Here is an 18,541-nt window from a genome sequence, read left to right as displayed (position 1 = left end):
TTTTAAATTTTAATTAGTCTTTGCACCATAGCACCTCGTATCTCATCAACAAAGTAAGAGCTCCTTTAATTCTCAACGAGCCTCTAGCATAATGGTGATACCACATTTTTAAATTACCGATTTGCATCCCTCCAACCATGAGAAAATGGTAATATCTGTATGCATATTAATTAAACATTTGCATTTGTTACATTAGTAGATCATATCCGCGGGCCATTTTTAAATTTAATTTGCTATTTTTTAAAAATAAGTATTATAGTAGTTTTCTTTTCAAGTATATTAATTGCTGCTTATATTTCAAGCAGCAAGTTTTTCTTCATTTCTGTGATTTGTTCATCTTTATTTATAGGATCCTTATTTTAATTTATTTTTTTTTCTTGTTTTACACATCGATTCCAGTTTCCTCTCCCTCCCATCCTCCCATGACCCCCACAGACCCCCCCATCCCATCCCCCATCGACTCCCCAGGGAGGGTGAGGCCGTCAATGAGGGATCATTAAAGTCTGTCAAATCCTTTGGGGTAGGGCCTAGGCCCTCTCCCGGTGTCTCTAGGGTAAGGGGATATTTATAGGATCCTTGACCATGTAAAAGGTCTTGGGTTTTATACTGTCATACAATTTATTTTTCTTCAACATTAACTCTCTATCTAGGTAAAGATTTTCTTTGTCTCTCATTTTCAGGGGTTCCCTAGTATCATTCTTGAACTTAATTTTCATTTCTATTTATAATCATTTAAAGTTTGTGTTTGTTCTTGCTGTGAGGCATACTGTTAACTGTGCTGTGTTTAATGGTTGGAAACACCTGACAGAAACCTTTTACAAAGATCATTCTTACATAATTGGATTAAAATAACAACCAAGCTGCATTGTCATATCTGAGATAAAGATCATGACACTTTAAGTTTTGTCAACACACTATCTCTGCTCAAACATTGTGTTGATGGCTTGAGCATTCGGGAAGTGGGTTTCTTTCCACGTTATCCCCCACTACTATCATTCCCCCTCCTTCCCTGTGATTGCCAGCATCTTCATTATACCACATAGAAAAACAATCTTATGTTTACTATTGATGTAGCATCAAATTTAAAAATGCAATTTGGACTAGTAGTGATAATAAATCTTCTCAATATTGTCACAACTTATGTCTTTTAATTTATTCCAATATTATTTATAGCCCTAAATAAAATTGCACATTGTAGCATTACATAGGCCCTTCTTGTCAAACATATCCTTTTCCAGCTTTGTTTAGGATAGATGATGATTAAAAATTGTATAGGCTTTAAGATTTTTAACATTAACATGAACTCACATATTTACTGTGTGTTAGTAACACTTAAGGCCAGCCCCTCTCAGCAAGTTTCTTGCATATACTACAATAATGTCATTTTACAGTTGATACCTGAACTTTCTTGCTTAACTCCTCTTTGTTCTTGTTGCAACTGAACAATCAAAAGCGCCCTCATCTAGAAAGTGGGCCCCATTTTGTCCTGAAAAACCCTCTTTCCTGTGACCAACACTTTCAGTTTCCTGATGTCAAAACCACAAATACCATTCCTGCTTCTTCCAGAAAATCCACAGGCTCCAAGTAACTCCCTCCTGAGCCCAGTAAAACACTACATGTAAGAGCAGCTTGCACTCTTGCTCTCTCTCACCTTGGGGAGGGTGAGAGCAAAAGATGTTTATTCAGAAATAAACCTGCCCAGCCCCAGAGCAACCTCCTCTGTCTCTTCCTCTTACCTGCATTCTCTCATTAAGGAAAGAGTGGGGCTAATAAATCTTACAAGGCTCAGAATGTTGCAAGATTCACAACAGCCCTCAGAAGGTTATATAAGCAGTAGTAATTGCTTGAGAGAGGAGACTCCTGTAAATTGTTCAGGGATACTGTTGTATAATGGTTTCCTTTGAGATTAAATCCTTCTTCTAAAGGAAGTTGTAAATAGAGATACAACATTTCATTCTACAGAGAAGCTCACTTATTAAGTCAGGAAGCAAACAATACAACAGGTTCAGGAAGTCCCTAAAACTGACCAGGTTCATTAAGCTCCTCCCTTGCCAAGCATTTATAATCAGTAAGGCATACTGAGAGAAATCCTTACATAAGCTTGGACTGCCTATAAGTTGGACTTTGGTGGCATCCTGTTTTGGTCTGTCATTTGTTCCTTATCTGGTGTGAGTAGATGTTTTTGGTAATACAGCAAGCTATCTTTGAGTTATTTCTGCTCTTGTAAGTGACCTCTCATCTATATTTCTTGTTGGTTCACCGACTTGGACTTCGGTGGTATCCCAACTTTGGTCTGTCATCCTTAGTTGGTGTCAGTAGATGTTTCTTCACATCTCCCCAGGAATAGTAGGGCAGTTTGGTTGGAGTGAGTAGGAGAGAAGAGAGGTTGGAAAGTCATCAGAGCATAATGCATACATGAATGAAATCACCAAACAACAAATTTAATTAATAAAAAAGACAAAACCCAGGAAAGAATCACATCATACTCCATTCACAGCATTCTGAGCTTTTCCCAACCTGAAGCTCTAAAGCTCAGCATCTTCTGAAGCACACCGTCAGCCCGCAGCATCCACTCACATCCTGGATCAGAGTTCAGTGTCTTCTGAAGCCACAGTCAGACTGCATCTTCCATTCATTTCCTGGATCAGAGTTCAGTGTATTCTAAAGCACATAGTCAGCCCACAGCATCCACTCACTGGTATCAATTTCATGTGTATATTAATGTTTCAGTTCTGTGACAAAGCACCTGAGAAAACAAACTTAATGAAGAAAATATTTATTGAGGCTTTTAGTTTGCAACATTTAACCTCTTGATTAGCTTCTCCATTTTTCTCAGGAAGCAGAAACATCTTGAGAGAGGGGTGTGGCAGAAAAAAAAAAACCGGCTCATCTCCTGGGGTCTATGAGATGACAGGGAGGCAGCTGGGACAGGACAGACAGAATGAGTGAAGGGACAATGTAAACCCTTTAAAAAGTAACAAAGAAGCCATTGGTATAATGATAAAACAGTTAACATAACAAGAACATGTAATAATTGTGTGTGTATACTAAATATTGGAGTACTTGTATAAATAAAGCAAAGAGACCTTGAGAAAACAATAATTCACATACAGCTAGGAAAAGTAAACTCAATTGAGACAATGTCTCCATCTGATTGGACTGTGGGGGTGTTTTCTTAGTTAATTCCAGGCCACAATGAGCAGTGCAAGTCTTTGACAGGTGTTCCTGGGAGTTATAAGGAAAGAACTGAACATGGGCCCAGAGAGGAAGCCAGTGAACAGCACTGTTCCTCTGTTCCTGCCTACTGGTTCCCACCCGAGTTCCTGCCCTGACTTCCCTCAATGTCAGAGTGTGGCCTGTACATCAAGTAAACTGTTTCCTCCCTAAGTTGGTTTATCACAGCAACAGACACTTGACTAGAACAATTGGTAACATAGTAATGGTAGAGGCACCAACACCCTTCAGTCATAACCTATCTTGATAGAAATCCAGCAAACATCAGCAATATCCTGAGCACTAGACCAGATGACCCCCAATTCCAGAAAATACTGACAGCATATACACATTCTCCAGGACATACCAGATGCTGAGATATAAAATAAGCCTTAACAATAAAAAAACAAGTATTTTTCTACCAAATGGAATAAAATAAGAAGTTACAAAAGGAGGAACCATGGAATTTCAAATATAAATAGAAAAAGAATGCCCTGCTTCTCATAATTAATGGATCATTTAAGAAAATAAAAGGGCAGGCAGTGGTGGCACACACTTAATCCTAACACTGGGGAGGCAGAGGCAGGCAGATCTCTGTGGGTTCGAGGCCAGCCTGGGCTACAGAGTGAGTTCCAAAAGGGAGGGGGGTAAAAGAAAAGAAAAGAGGATTACAAATTACAATGGAAACACAATCTACTAAAGCATGGAATCACAGAAATAAACAAACAACCAAACAACAACAAAAATCATACCTAAAGGCAAAATCTGTAACAATAAATGCCACTTAAGAAATAAGAGATACTTAAAATAACTTTAGGGAAAAACAATACTAAGGTAAAACTATTAATGAACCAAATCCAAAATTAGTCAGCAGGAATAAATAATGCCAGAGCATAAATAAAATAGACTAATAGTAAATGTTCAGTTCTAAAACATATACATATAAGAAACAGACTCAGGAGGATACATTTATGAATCTATTCACATGTATGTAACAATAATAATTAAAGAATAAGTGGTCATGAATTTGAAAGAGGGTGGAGATGCATTGGTAGGGAAGATATAAAAGGGGTTAATGCAAGTAGTGATGGTAAATGATGTAATTATATTATGATGAAATTAAAAAAATAAACAAAAACAATGTAAAGATCACTGGAATAAAGAATTGTTTTTTAAAAAGAGAAATTGATAACTCTTTAGCTTTAAAATGACTCAAAATAAGAAGTAAAAAAGATATCACAGCAGAAGTATGAAGAATCATATGATAATATTTGAAAGAATTTCATGGCAATAATCTGGAAAACCTATTTCCTAGACACATGATTTACCAAGGAGAATCACAAAGAAAACAAAAGTAATATTGACCTATGATGGGAGATGTCATTCTGTAAATATGTTTCTCATACTGGTTAATGACTAAAGCACTGTTGGCCAATAGGAAAGCTAGATAGGCAGGACTAGGAGACAAGGAGGAAAGAGGAAGTAGTAAGGAGAGTCAAGATGGAGAGTCTAAAGAGACCAGACGCAGGCCCCATTCCTGGTAAGATGAAAGCACGTGAAAATATGTAGATTAACAGAAATGGATTAATACTTAAGACAGAGCTAGCCGATAAGAAACTAGTACCTGGCCAACAGCATTATATCTGATACAGAGTCTTGGTGTGTTATTTGGGGCTGGCAAGGTGATGGGACAATACCATGGGGGGGGGGCGGGAAAACCCACGTGGCTAATAAGAACTTCCACTTAAAATTTAACAAAAGCTTAAAAAAGGGTTTTAGAAACAAAAGAACAGAGACAAGCAAGGTTTCTTGGTAGCAGCATTTTTCTCGGTTGGACTCTGCTTTGCGAGAGACAAGCAGGTATTTGAGAGTCTCCTTTAAGGGAAATTTCCTGACTCAGCATAAGCGGCAAAAAACCGCAAGGCTTTTTAAGAAACTCTGCTAACAATTTATTGGTGTGTATGAGAGCTGGCAGTGGCAATGACCACATCTCCAAGCCGGCAGCATGCTGCTGGATAGCAGCGCAGACCAAGGCAGTGAGCATAGCTCTCAGTACTGGCGGTAAAATAGCTGCTGCTGCCGCCATCTTTGATAAACCGCGGAAGAAACAACTATGACTTTCATTTTAGCAATGTTGTTGTTTACCAGATAAAAGACTCGTGGCCAGAAAAAGATAAAGATTTACAGTAAAGACAGATTCACATTAAAAAAAAAAAACCCACTAAAGGTTTACAGTGTGTTCTAAAATATTGTAGGCTTGGGAGAGAAAAGGAATAAAATGGTTTTAAATAGACAGAGAGGAGCTGGGTTTAATCCCAGCACTTAGGAGACAGAGGCAAGCAGATATCTGTCATTGCAAAGTAAACCTGGTATGCAGCGTGAATTCCAGGACAGATAAAAGTTACACAGAGAAACCCTGTCTCAAAAAATGAAAAAATAGAAGTAAAAGAGTAATAAAAAAAGCCACGTAAAGATGGAAAGCACACAAAAATTATGAATGCTATATGCTATTCTGTTGTCTTTAAATTGTTTGACTGCTGAGGAAATAACAACTGGTAAAAGAAATGCTGCTGAATTAATTCAATTTATATATTTTAAAAATGTTTTGACTCCAAAATTTAAGTCTGAGGACAAGTTACTGGGGAAAAGGATTTCTATTTTTGTTTCCACAGAAAATGAAAAGCTGTGGATTCCTTCCAGATTAATGTGGTTTGATCAAGCCAGACCCCCTGAAACAGAGTTCCTTGTGATCCAACATTCAAAACAGTTGGGACAAGGCAGCCATGCAGACTACAGCCAGGATATCTGCGGCTTCTTAGGATTCCCCCATGACAGCGCCCCCATCAGCAGGAAGTAGTTTGGAAAGAACGATGCCCAAATCCCAAAATATTGTTTATAAATGTTTGTTTTCATTTAAATGGACTTGGTTATAAATGGTTAATGATCACAACCAATATCTTTTTAAAGGTAAAAATGGACTTATGGTATAGATATGAATACTTTGTTTTGAAATGGATTTTCATTTATTGATATAATTTAAGGTCAATTTTATGATATGTATATTTCAGCTTTTGTTTAGGTATTGTGTTTATAAACCTCATTTAGAAATGTAATATATAATGTAGTACAGATTATAGATAACTACCTATGATAGTCAAAGCTTAGAGTTAAGTAAGTTAGGTTTTTCAAGATACACAGAGATGTATTTGAGATAGATAGGAATTCTTCAAACCTTTTAAAGACCTGCAGAATATGGCAATTAAAATGGTTTAGCATTTTTGGTGACAATGAGGCACAATTGCTCCTGGCAACACCACCTGTGTCAGAAAGGCAGATGGACATTGAAGAAACTCATTATGGAGATTACTTCCAATATGGCAAAACTAGCCATTTGGACAAGATACTGCTCTTGTCTGGACTGTTTGACTTTATGATGTATAAACTGGACATGCAGGACCCACAGAAAAGTGACTGCTGATTCAAGATGGGCATAGCTACAGAGTTTCTGCTTCATGGAAGAGTCTGTCAGACAGTCTGCAAGACAAAGAAAATTGACAGACAAATTGCCAATACAAGAAGACAATTTAAAGTTGCCTACTTTGCTGAAGAGTCTTCTAGACACACTATGGCCTATGGGCTGAAGATGGAAGATTACAGAAGAACTTCAGGTGACTGACAAGGCAAGATGTCTCTGTCATTTCTAGAGTTTATATATTATCCTTCTGTGGTCTTTGATGGAGTTGAAGACAGATAGTTATGGTTATAGTTTTCCTTAGGATTAAAGATAAGTTACATAGACTTTAGACATACAAAGATAGGATAGATGATGGAATATTTTCTTAAATCTTGCTAAATTTTAATGGACTAAATAGTGTTAACTGTGATTCTTATTTGATAACTGTTGTGTGATATATTTTGCTATGTTAAGGTTAAAACTCTTTTTATTTTTAGACAGAAAAGAGGAAATGATGGGAGATGTCATTCTGTAAATGTTTCTCATACTGGTTAATGAATAAAGCACTGTTGGCCAATAGGAAAGCAAGATAGGCGGGACTAGGAGTTGAGGAGTAAAGAAGAAGTAGTAAGGACGAGTCAAGATGGAAGATGGAGAGAGTGGAACGCTGGCAGCCTCTCTCCGGTAAGATAAGACCACGTGGAGATTAATAGAAATGGGTAAATAATTAAGACAGAGCTAGCCGATAAGAAGCTAGTACCTGGCCAACAGCATTATATCAAATACAGAGACTTTGTGTGTTAATTGGGCCTGGCACGTTGGCAGGACAAGACCAGTGGCTGGAGGAAAACCCTTACTCCTTACAGACCTAGCCATTAATGTCTCTCACCAAAGAAAAATGACCAGATATGTTTTGTGCCAGATAATATTAAACATTTTAGGAACTAATAACTTTTCAAATTTTCCTAAAAATTTGAAGGGAGAGAAATGTTCTCAATTCATATTTTGAGTTTTTCTATGAAGCCACTGAGCATATCAGACAAGAACACAATGAAAAATAAAACCACAGACCATTATCTTTGGCAAATGTATATGCAAAAGTCATTAACTAAGTACTATCAGTTTGAATCCATGTTAAATGGGTTTCATCCTTGAAGTTAATGAATAATGCAGCATGAACAAGTCAAGAAATAGCACACATCATAGTATTAGAATAAAGGACCAAGCCCATGGGATCATTTTGATAGGTGCAGGAAAACATTTATAAAATTTAATTCCCATTCATGATGAAACCTCTCCATAAGATGAAAGAAATATACATGACACAATAAAACAAACCAACAGCAAGCACTGTATTCAACAATAAAGAAGTTAGCTCTTTTATTCTGGGATCAGGAACACAACAATGGTTTCCATTCACACCATGGTAGTCAACATGGCATTGACTGTCTTGGTCAGAACAATTAGGGAAAAGAATGAAATGAAGAGATTATAATGTGGAACAGATGAAGTCCAGTTTTCTATATGCAGATGATATGATCGTATATATGGAAAATCCAAGGGCTCTGACAAAAAGCTCTTAGGATGAATGGTAAATTAAAATTCAGTAAACAAGATGAAGCCAGTTGCTTCTGCTCAGTTCCATGACCCATTTTAATTGGTTTGTTTGTTTGTTTGTTTGTTTTTGGCATTTATTTTGTTTTACTTCTTGGTATATTCTAGACACTAACTCTCTGCCTGAGAGCTGGAAAAGATTATCTCCCATTCTGTGGGCTGACTCTTCATTCAGTTGGCAGTTTCCTTCCTTATTTCAGTTTCACAAGATCCCACTTACTAGATGTTATCTTACTCCCTGATCCTATTTAGAAAGTCCTTACTCATGCCTATGAGATGGAGTGTGCTCCTTCATGTTTCCTCTAGAAGTAAGTTTCAAAGTATCAGGTTTTATGGTGAGCTCCTCAATCCATTTGGAGTTGAGTGTCTTGCAAGATTAGAGTAAGGATATAGTTTCACCTTTCAGCATGCTGATATCCAGAACCATTGGTTGAAGATGCTGTCTTTTTTTTCCCCCAATGAATATTTTGGCATCATTGTCAAAGATCAGGTAACTATAGTTAAATGGCATTATATCTGGATCATTACTCATATTCCACTGATTAATACATCTGTATTAATCGTCTGTGTGCCAGTAACACACTGTTTCTATTACTTAAGATTCTGCAGTTTAATTTGAAGCCAGGTATAGTGATACTTAATGCAATATTTTTGTTGGCTAATAAAAAATGTGGTATACAAGAAAAAAATGCTTAGTTCTAAAGAAAAATAAAACCATGAAATTTGAAAGTAAATGGGTAGGACTGGAAAAATTATACAAATGAGGTCACCAAGGTCCCCAAAGAAAAACACTGCATGTTTTTTCTCAGATGAGGGTCCTACCATCAAATCTTTTATTTTGTATGTTTAACATGGACTATATGTGGAATCTAGGAAACTAGAAAAGGCCATTGGTGGGGAGAGCATTAGGGAACAGTAAAATATAGGTGAACTGAAGATAGAGGGAGATACAGAAGACAGAATGGTTTAAGCAGACAGTGGGGTGATGGGGATGAAGAAATGAGGGGGCAATCTAAGACTTAAGCAAAATGAAGTATACCTAAAGAAGCCACCACATATGACCTTGTAACCCCAAGTAAATAAAAATAAGCCAGCATAGTAGAACATGTGTGACATGAAAAAACCAGGGGTCATGCTGGGAGCTAAAAGTTTAAGCAAGAATGGGGACAGAAAGTTTGGGAGAGGAGGGAGGACTAATTAACCAAAATCAAGAAGGCATGAAGAAGCCTTATGAGACCACACTGGGTTGTAAGCTGACTAACATATAATTTTTTAAAAGTGTTTGAACAAAAATACCTCACATTAGTAAATAATGGTGCTTCTAGAAGACATAGGTTACCAAACAAAACTCCCAGTGCCAGGCATGGATTACCTTCCTATAAGAGGCCCCAAAGGCATCCCAAACAGTACGGGCTATTGCTATTACTCTTGGTTGCCCACCAAGTTTGTAAGACCTATTGCTAAAGACACCACACATTTTGGCTGCATGACACAGAAAAATCAACCTTGAACAGGTCAGGAAACACTCCCTCCTAATTAGTATCCATTGTTCTGGGAGGTGCTATGGAGGTTGCTAGGGAAGAAAAGACATTAACAGTGTATTATTCAGTATTAGACCCTACATGCTACAGTATCCCTCTGCCAGGCAAGATATGCCCATTGGTGTAATAGTGGCAAGGATATTTATGGAAATAACCCAAGACTCTCTTGATGGGATTTGAGATTTGCTCCATAGGAGGGAATTAATGAGGGAATTAATAGTACTATGAGCATAGTCAGAACTATATTATAGCTATGGATGTCATTTGTCTAGGGGTGAACTTAGAAATATTATTCTTATAAATATCCCTGTTGTCAAACTGACTTCTAAATGTTGCTTATATCCCATAGATTTGTGCTGCTCTATCTTTGGTCAGGGATACTGCTTACTACAGTGGGGAGCAGGTAATTAATTCAGAGATACATCTGTGGTGATATATTATTTATGATTTAATAAAGATTGCCTTAAGTATTAGAATACAAAGCCAGCCACACTAGTTAGCTATAGAAGCTAGGCAGTGGTGACACACATCTTTAATCCCAGGACTCAGGATTAAAGGTCACCCAGGGCTACATGAGAGTGAATCAGTCTAAAAAATTAACAGAGCTCACACCTTTAATCCCAGCCCTAGAGAGGTATATAAAATACAGAAGCTCAATATCTCAGGATGCATTCTGAGAATTAGTCTCCATCCATGTTGAGGAGAGACAACAGTCTGAAGCTTGGTGAGAGCTTGTGGAGACAGGATCAGCCCTTTCAGCCTGAGGTAGAGGTAAGATCTAGTGGCTTGGTTGCTTTGCTTTTCTGATCTTCAACTTGAAGCTTGAACCCCAATATCTGTCTCTGGGTTTTTAGTGTGTGTGTGTGTGTGTGTGTGTGTGTGTGTGTGTGTGTGTATGTGTGTGTGTGTGTGTGTGTGTGTGTGTGTTACCCACATCGTTGCTCAAAGTGCTGAAAATAAGTAGCACTACAGGAGGTATGACTTAGTTGGAGTATGTGTGGCATTATCGGAGGAAGTGTGTCACTGTGGAGGTGGACTTTAAGTTTTCCTTTGCTCAAGCTTCGATCATTGTGGGACACAGTTCACTTCCTGTTGCCTGTAGATCAAAGTGTAGAATTCTCTGCTCCTTCTTCAGCACTAGGTCTACCTACACACTGCCATGTACCACCATGATGATAATGGACTAAACCTCTGAAACTGTAAGCCACCCCAATTAAATGTTTTCCTTTGTAAGACTTGCCATGATCCTGGAGAAACATACAGAAACAGCTGATCTGAACAAGGGGGAGCTCCTGGACCCCAGGCTGATACCTGGGAAACCAACATAAGACCACCCAGCCCCCTGAATGTGGGTCTCAGTTAGGAGGCCTGGGAAGTCTATGAGTCCACTCCCCATGGAGGGGATACTCCCTTAGTCTAGGGACACAGGGAAAGGCCTAGGCCCTACCCCAAATGATTTGACTGACTTTGATGATCCCTCATTGAAGGGCTCACCCTCCCTGGGCAGTGGATAGGGGATGGGATGTGGGAGTTTGGGGAGGTATGGGAGGATGGGAGGTATATAGAACTGGGATAAATATGTAAAATAAGAAAAAATATTAAAAATTAAAAAAAAAGAGTTGTCATGGTCATGGTTTCTCTTAACAGCAAGAGAAACCCTAAGACAATAAGTGACCATGAATATGCAGCAGTGGATAGGGCATTTACAGCAACATTCTAAAACCCTCACCAAAGCTCAGGGGACATCGCAGAAGAGGGATGGAAAGAATGTAAGAGCTGGAGAATGGTAAGGAGCACTGTGAAATGCTGTCCTTTGGACAGGACATGGATTGATTTACGTAATGACCTCACAGCAGCTGTGGCTAGCCACATAAGACCCCATACACATGTGTCTATGGGAAGCACTAACTGGGCTCAGTGAGTTAAAAAAAATCATAAGCACCTAAAAAAAAAAAAAGAACCTATCAAAGTAGGACACAAGGAGTTGGGAGGAAGACATGATGCAGTGGCTTGGGAGGGTAGGAGGAAGGCAGTGATGGGTAGGCATGATCAAGATTCATGGTATATATGTATGAAAACCAACGTTTAACAAAAATTAAAACAGGAATAATAAAATTCAGTAGTATGTTTTGACACACTATCAGACACACTCAGAGGAGTAGTCTGAAAAAGGAAGACCATGTATTTGTAATGGTCAAAACCCACCTAGCCGTAAGTTCAGCCCAAAGCCAAAGAGAGAAATATCTTCACAAGGAGTATGATAAAACAGCAAAAGACACTAGTGAGGAGGAGAGCAAGGGAAAAGCCCTACTGCATTAATGGACTGGAAGGCTCAACATCAAGTGCTCATAGCACCTCAAGGGACTTGTAGACTCACTGCAATCTTCATGCTACCAAGGACTTTACTCAGTAATAGGAAAAAAATCTTGTGGTTTTTAATGGAACCTCAAAAGGTCTCAAATTGCCAAAGCAATCTTCAGGCAATAGAGCAAAGCTATAGTATGCAAACAAAATGACGGTGGCATAAAAACAGACACAGAACAATGGAACAGAATAGAATCCCTCCCCTCCTCTGAACTGAGTTTTGACAAAGACACCAAGAACATCTACTTGTGAAGGAGCAATCCACTCAATAAACGGTCTTGGGAAAACTGGAAACTAAAGTAAACTAGACAGACCTTCATGCCCTACTACATCAAAAATCGAATCAATACTGACTAAATACTTACACACAAGACCAGCTTGAATAAAATACAGAGAAGATGATTTGTGATATTGGTCTGGGCAAGGACTTACTTTAGATTTCAGAAGCACAGAAAATAAAAACAAAAATAAACAAACGGAGCTTTATAAAACGTAAAAGGTTTCTGTGCAAAAAGGAAGTAACAGAACAAAGAAACAGCCTACAGGGGTGCGGTGACAGAGAGGTAATACCCAGAATGTACAAGGAACACTAACAACTCAACAGTAAAACTGATAAGCAGAAAAGTGGCTGAACATGGGCTAAAGACTTTAATAGATGCTGTACAAAAGGAAGTATGCAAAATGGTTAACAACTATGTGATAAAATACTTACTATCACCAGTCATTAGGGAAATTCAAACCAACACCAAACAGATGTAACCTAAGTTTAACAAGAATGGACTTTTGGCAAACAAAGCCAGGGGTGGTGACACATGCTTGTCATCCCAACACTTGAGAAGCAGAGGTGGGTAGAGTATGATTTGAGACTAGCCTAGGATATAGAGTAAGACAAAAACGAACTAATGTGTGCTGGTGAGAATGTGGAGAAAAGGGACATTTACATACAGTTGGTGGGCATGAACATCTACTACAACCTTATGGAAATTCCTTTAAAAACTAAAGCTAGAACTACCACATGATCCAGCAACAGGGTATATTACCCAGAGGAGCTGAAATGAGCACATAAACAGATTCTACATGCCCATACAGAATTAGTCTTATTAGGTCAGATATGGAGTGAGCCTGTGTCAGTCGACAGCTGGGAAGAGTTTTTAAGTGCAGTATAACAAAGATGAGTAAACTCCTGCCATGTGTGTGATGACCTTGGAGCTGAAGATCCTTGTTCTGAAGGAAAGAAGCCAAGCACAGAATGGACAGACACTGCCTGCTGTCACTCTTATGTGGAGTCTCTGTAAGGAAGCTGATCTCAAGGAAAGTAGAAAGTGGGTTCCCAGACTGTGGAGGGAGGGAGAGGGATGTAGAGGGTAAGGGGGGGTCTAAGAGGAGGTATTCTGGTGGTGGTCTGTTTTCCAATAGGGTGCCATTAGTAACAACAATGAACTATGTGTTTCAAAATAACTAGAAGAGATTTTGCACATACCACAAAGAAATAATGTTTGAGGTGACAGGCACGCTAATGATTCTGAGTTGATTGTGGTACGTATGTGTGTCAAAGCATACTGTGCCTGATAAATACAGACAGTATCAAATGCCAACTTGAAATCAAGTCAAACTAAAACAAATAACAAGTTAATGAGTTGACAGTTTTGGATTTAGGTTGTGCCTTCAAGGAATACATGGCGCCAACCCAGCTGTCTTTGGGGATCCGATTCAGCTACCCATCCATCAATTACTTAAACCTGCTGCTTGCCGTGCTCAGTTACCCATGAGAACTCCATGCTTGCTACTGCTCTCGGACACTGAGAACTGTGTGGGAGCTACATGGAGAGAGTGAATGTGTGCCTGGGAGTGGGGTGATAGGAGGCAAGCTGCTTAAATAACGAACTGATGGGAACTTTTAACTCCTTGATTTCTATTTTGTCTCTTTAAGGGCATGGAGAAGCCTGAGTTCACAGACCATTCTGACCATTTTTGACAGAGATGATTCTTGTAAATATGACTCTTTATTTCTAGAATGAAAAAGTATTAGCAGCTACAGGACTTGCATGGTTGTGAAAAGGGTTCCTGTTTGCCCTCAAGGCAGATTAACTGAACTCTCTCTCAATCCAGGCACAGGATACAAAATCAAGGTACCAGGCAGAATTCTCCTGGCCCTGTCCTGGAGCTGGTACTCCCTCCCTCCTTCAGCACGTTTCCTTCACTCACTCTGCTCCTCTTCCCCTTCCACAGCTCTAATTACCCAGCTCGCTTCACTCCTGGAGTAAATTATGCCCTCACCGCATCTTATTTCTGGTTCCTTGATTCTCTTTAGCTTGGTGGAGAACATTGAACAATTAACATGAGAATGGAGACCAGGTTAGAAATACCAGACATGGCTTGTTTAGTGCTAAGTCCTCACAGTTTTGTAAGCGGTATTGTCATCCCCATTGTAAATCTGGGGAAAATAACTAACACACACACACACACACACACACACACACACACACACACACACACACACACACACACACACACACACACACTTAAATAATTTTTGATGCTTTCTCCCCAGCGCCACTTTACGTCCGTTCTGATCCTCTCTGGCCTCATCGCTGGGTCAAAACATCGGGGAATTTTCTAGACCGTTCAGGAAGCTACGCCAGAGCTGCCAAGGCAAGGCTAGGGAGCCGTGAAGATATAAAAGATATAATTTAATCACCTTGTTCTGCATCTCCTAATCCAACAAGCCGCTTTTACAAGCTCCAGAGCTGTTCACTTCATCATTAGAACCACCTGCCATCTCTGCTCCCAGACAGGTAAGTATGGGCATGACAGACATTGTCAGGGCAAAATCTGCAGTGAAGGTCATTTTCAGAGCCCTTCAACCTTAAGTTCCCTTCGATTCTCAAGTTTCCCTCCAGCTTCTAAAGCCAGAAGTCTGTCTTGATTCCAGAGGTCCGGGAAGACACTGACCCCAAAGTCTCCAGTTAACCCGCTGGTTCCCACACAGGCACTGGCTCTCTGGACCGTGCTTTCATTACTAGATTCAATTACAACTTTTAGAATCTCTTCTGTGAGGAGGTTTTCATTTCTTGTGTAATTCTGGGATAAGTTATCCTAAGAAATCCCTTGAGCATTTTCCAATAAATGCATAGCATTTAATTTCCACTAATCTCATTTTATTATACTTCCTCAAGTTTGGTTCCTCTAGAGTCTGTAGAAGAGAATGACTAAAACCAGAGTGATTTCAAACACTAAGAAAAAAATAAGATATTTTATTGTAAAAGTATTATTTTGTTTTCTGGAACCCTATTAAATATTTTTTTAGTTTGAGTTCTGTATATGTGTGTCTGTGTGAATATATTAAATGTGTGAGGGGTCCACAGAGACTGGAAGAAGGTATCTTATCTGGAGTGAGATGCCCAGTGTGGGTGCTGGGAACTGAACTGTGTCATCTTCAAGAGCAGTGTGCATCTTTAACTGTTGAGCCATTTCTCTAGACATTCTGGGACCCTTCTAGTAAAGACAAAACCCTCTGTGAGGACCTTTGAGAATGTCATTAAATATCCTTGCATATTCACATGAAACCACCACAAAAAAAAACAGGTGTTTTTTTCCCCTGGGTAAAGAGAATTTTGCAAAAAACGTGAGGACTTAAGTTCTAATCCTCAGAACTCATGTAAAACGACAGACGTGGCCAGGGGCAACTATAACCCTAGAACTGGTAGACAGGAGTGTAGCTGGGGCTTGCTGCCCACTAGTCTCACTCTAGGTTCAATGAGAAACCTTATCTCAAGGAACAGGGCAGAAAGTGACAGAGCACACATTTACATCCCCTCTGGGCTCTGTGTGGGCATGGGTGTGTGCAACTACCACACACATGCAAGAGCTTTATTTCTTCAATTTAATTCTAAAATTAGAAATATTTCTATAAAGCAAGGCATCACTGGTGATTTCAGTTGGGGCTAACTTTGGAAGGGGCACTTCTTTTTGCTGAAGTGTCTGAAACTTCATCAACAGTGTAGCTTCCTTCCTGACTCCCAGGCACCATGGTCTCTGTACTCAGAAGGAAGGATTTATTGGTGTTATTATCTACCAAGTGCTTTCTCCTATCATCATGAGATGAAAGGCATATCTCAGGATGGAAAGCAAGAACCCCCTCTAGGCATTGTGGACAAACCACTACTCATGAGTTACTAAACCACTCCTGGAAAACATTCTTCAACTGTTTTCTTTGCTTATATAGAACCTAGAGAAAATGCCTAAGTCCTATGGAAGCCAACCAACTCTGACCTCATACAGCATCTTAACCTCTATTGGTTAAAAGTGTGAGGAACATGGATGATGCTGAAATTATGCAATTTCTCTGAGCTCGATATCAATATCTGAGTGCCAACCAGAGCAAGAGGAAATTATAATAAGAAACTATAACTCCATGATTACAACTACATATCTTTTATCTGCTTTCTTCCAGGTGTTGCTTATTCATTTTTTTCACATTAATTTCCTCTAAATAGTGTATCCTTAGGACACTGAAGGCCAATAGTTGATCTTGTAGTTCATTATCTTTCTTCCAAAGAAACTTCCACTATACCCCAGTTGCAGCACTGTTGATATGACCACCATCCAATTATTTTTAAAATCTCTCTTCATATTTGACTAGGCTCCTTCCATGACTGCAGTGTCTCTTCAGCTAAACTGAGAATTTCCATTTTTTTTTTCAGTCTACTCATGTTTTTACTCTTTGTCCATGTTCTTTTTTACATCCCCATTTTCTTCAGGAGAACCAAAGACATAAAGAAATACGAAAGCAACAAAAGCCCAATAGCCTATGTCAGGAGGGTAAGAATGTGTGGTATTTAAAATATCAAGGTTGTTAACACATCTGGACCAGCAGTCAATGAAATTTGGATTCTGGGGTAATGAGAGAAGACATCACGTGAAGAGGAGGTTTTGTTGTTTCATTGCTTTTGTTTTTCAAATTCCAAGGGAAGATGCTTTATACAGCTACAGGAAACTTGAGTGTTGCCTCTGAGTTCCTCCTTCTTGGACTATCTTCTGATGCTCAGATACAAGCCACACTCTTTGTGATTTTCCTTGTGATTTATGTCCTGACCCTGACAGGGAACTCTGTGATTCTGTTGGTGATAATGGGTGATGCTCACCTCCATTCACCGATGTACTTTTTTCTGGGCCACCTCTCATTTGTGGATATTTCTTATTCATCAGTCTCTGTGCCCAAGATGCTGGAAAATCTAATGGCTAAGACAAAAACCATCCCTGTGAAGGGTTGTCTGGCCCAGGCCTTCTTTGTGTTTGCCATTGGAGGCACTGAGGCCTTGCTTCTTGCAGTCATGGCCTATGACCGTTATGCAGCCATTTGCCATCCTCTACTCTATGGTCAGATGATGAGCAATCGGTTCTGTGAGGGGCTTGTGTGTGGATCTTGGAGCCTGGCCATACTGAACGCACTCATTAATACCCTCCTAGCTGTGAATTTGGACTTTTGTGACAATGGAACCATATATAACTACAACTGTGAAATTCCTTCTCTCTTCCCTCTTTCATGCTCTGACGTGTCTACTAATGCCACTGTCTTGCTCTGGTCTTTTGTTATACATGCTTCTGGAACCTTTCTTCTGGTTTTATCTTCCTATGGTTGTATTTTCTCCACAGTCCTGAGCATGCGTTCTACCACGGGCAGAAGCAAGGCTTTCTCCACCTGCTCCTCCCATCTCACTATCGTGATCTTGTACTTTGGGTCAGCCTGCTTGCGCTATACCATGCCCACCTCGGGCTCTCCCATGGAAATAATCTTCTCTTTGCAGTACAGTGTCATTACTCCCATGCTGAACCCCCTCATCTACAGCCTGAAGAACAAGGAGGTAACAACGGCTATCAGAAAAATGCTAGGAAAATGCTGCCAGCATTTTGAGTAAGTCGATCAAAGACACAAGGTGAAGAAAATGCTTCAGAGAACTGAGGTCACAAAATGGAAAGATTGAATAGGGATGCCATTAGAGTCAGATGCTATGTGGAAACACCGGGATATTGTCTAAGTAATGCCACTTCCTTTGGTGGCCTTAAGGTTAATTCTGTTCAGGGATAAAGCATTGAAAATATCCGACTCTTCTGTTATGAAATTAATTTAAACATACTTGTTTATTACTTTGTCTTGAGGAGAACATTTCTTAGTTTGTCCCCCCTCCAAATACTTTCTATTTTCTTGTGGTAATAGAACCCATTTTCCTTTGGGTAGAATTCCACTGTCCCATTACATTATGTATGTCTCAGTGTCATCACCTTTTTACTAGGGGTGAGCATGGAACCCAGTGGGCTGGCCATTCTGTTTCAGTCCAATGCTGGCCCAGGAGTG

General features: G+C 39.4%; 1 protein-coding gene across 1 annotated transcript; it reads left to right on the top strand.

Moving 5' to 3' along the window:
• Nucleotides 1-17,159: 17,159 nt before the first annotated feature.
• Nucleotides 17,160-18,104, top strand: LOC127226216 (olfactory receptor 8S1). The gene has a single exon (XM_051190155.1). The coding sequence runs from the start codon at nucleotides 17,160-17,162 to the stop codon at nucleotides 18,102-18,104; it is 945 nt and encodes a 314-aa protein (XP_051046112.1).
• The last annotated feature ends 437 nt before the right edge of the window (nucleotides 18,105-18,541 follow it).

Source organism: Phodopus roborovskii, unplaced genomic scaffold (assembly GCF_943737965.1).
Source record: "Phodopus roborovskii unplaced genomic scaffold, PHOROB, whole genome shotgun sequence".
Classification (NCBI taxonomy): Eukaryota; Metazoa; Chordata; class Mammalia; order Rodentia; family Cricetidae; genus Phodopus; species Phodopus roborovskii.
Note: the sequence above shows the minus strand (reverse complement) of the source record. Positions and strands in the feature narration are given on the sequence as shown.

Bases quoted from the DNA above. Each gene is read 5' to 3' on its own strand.
- LOC127226216 (XM_051190155.1), top strand. From the start codon at position 17,160: ATGCTTTATACAGCTACAGGAAACTTGAGTGTTGCCTCTGAGTTCCTC.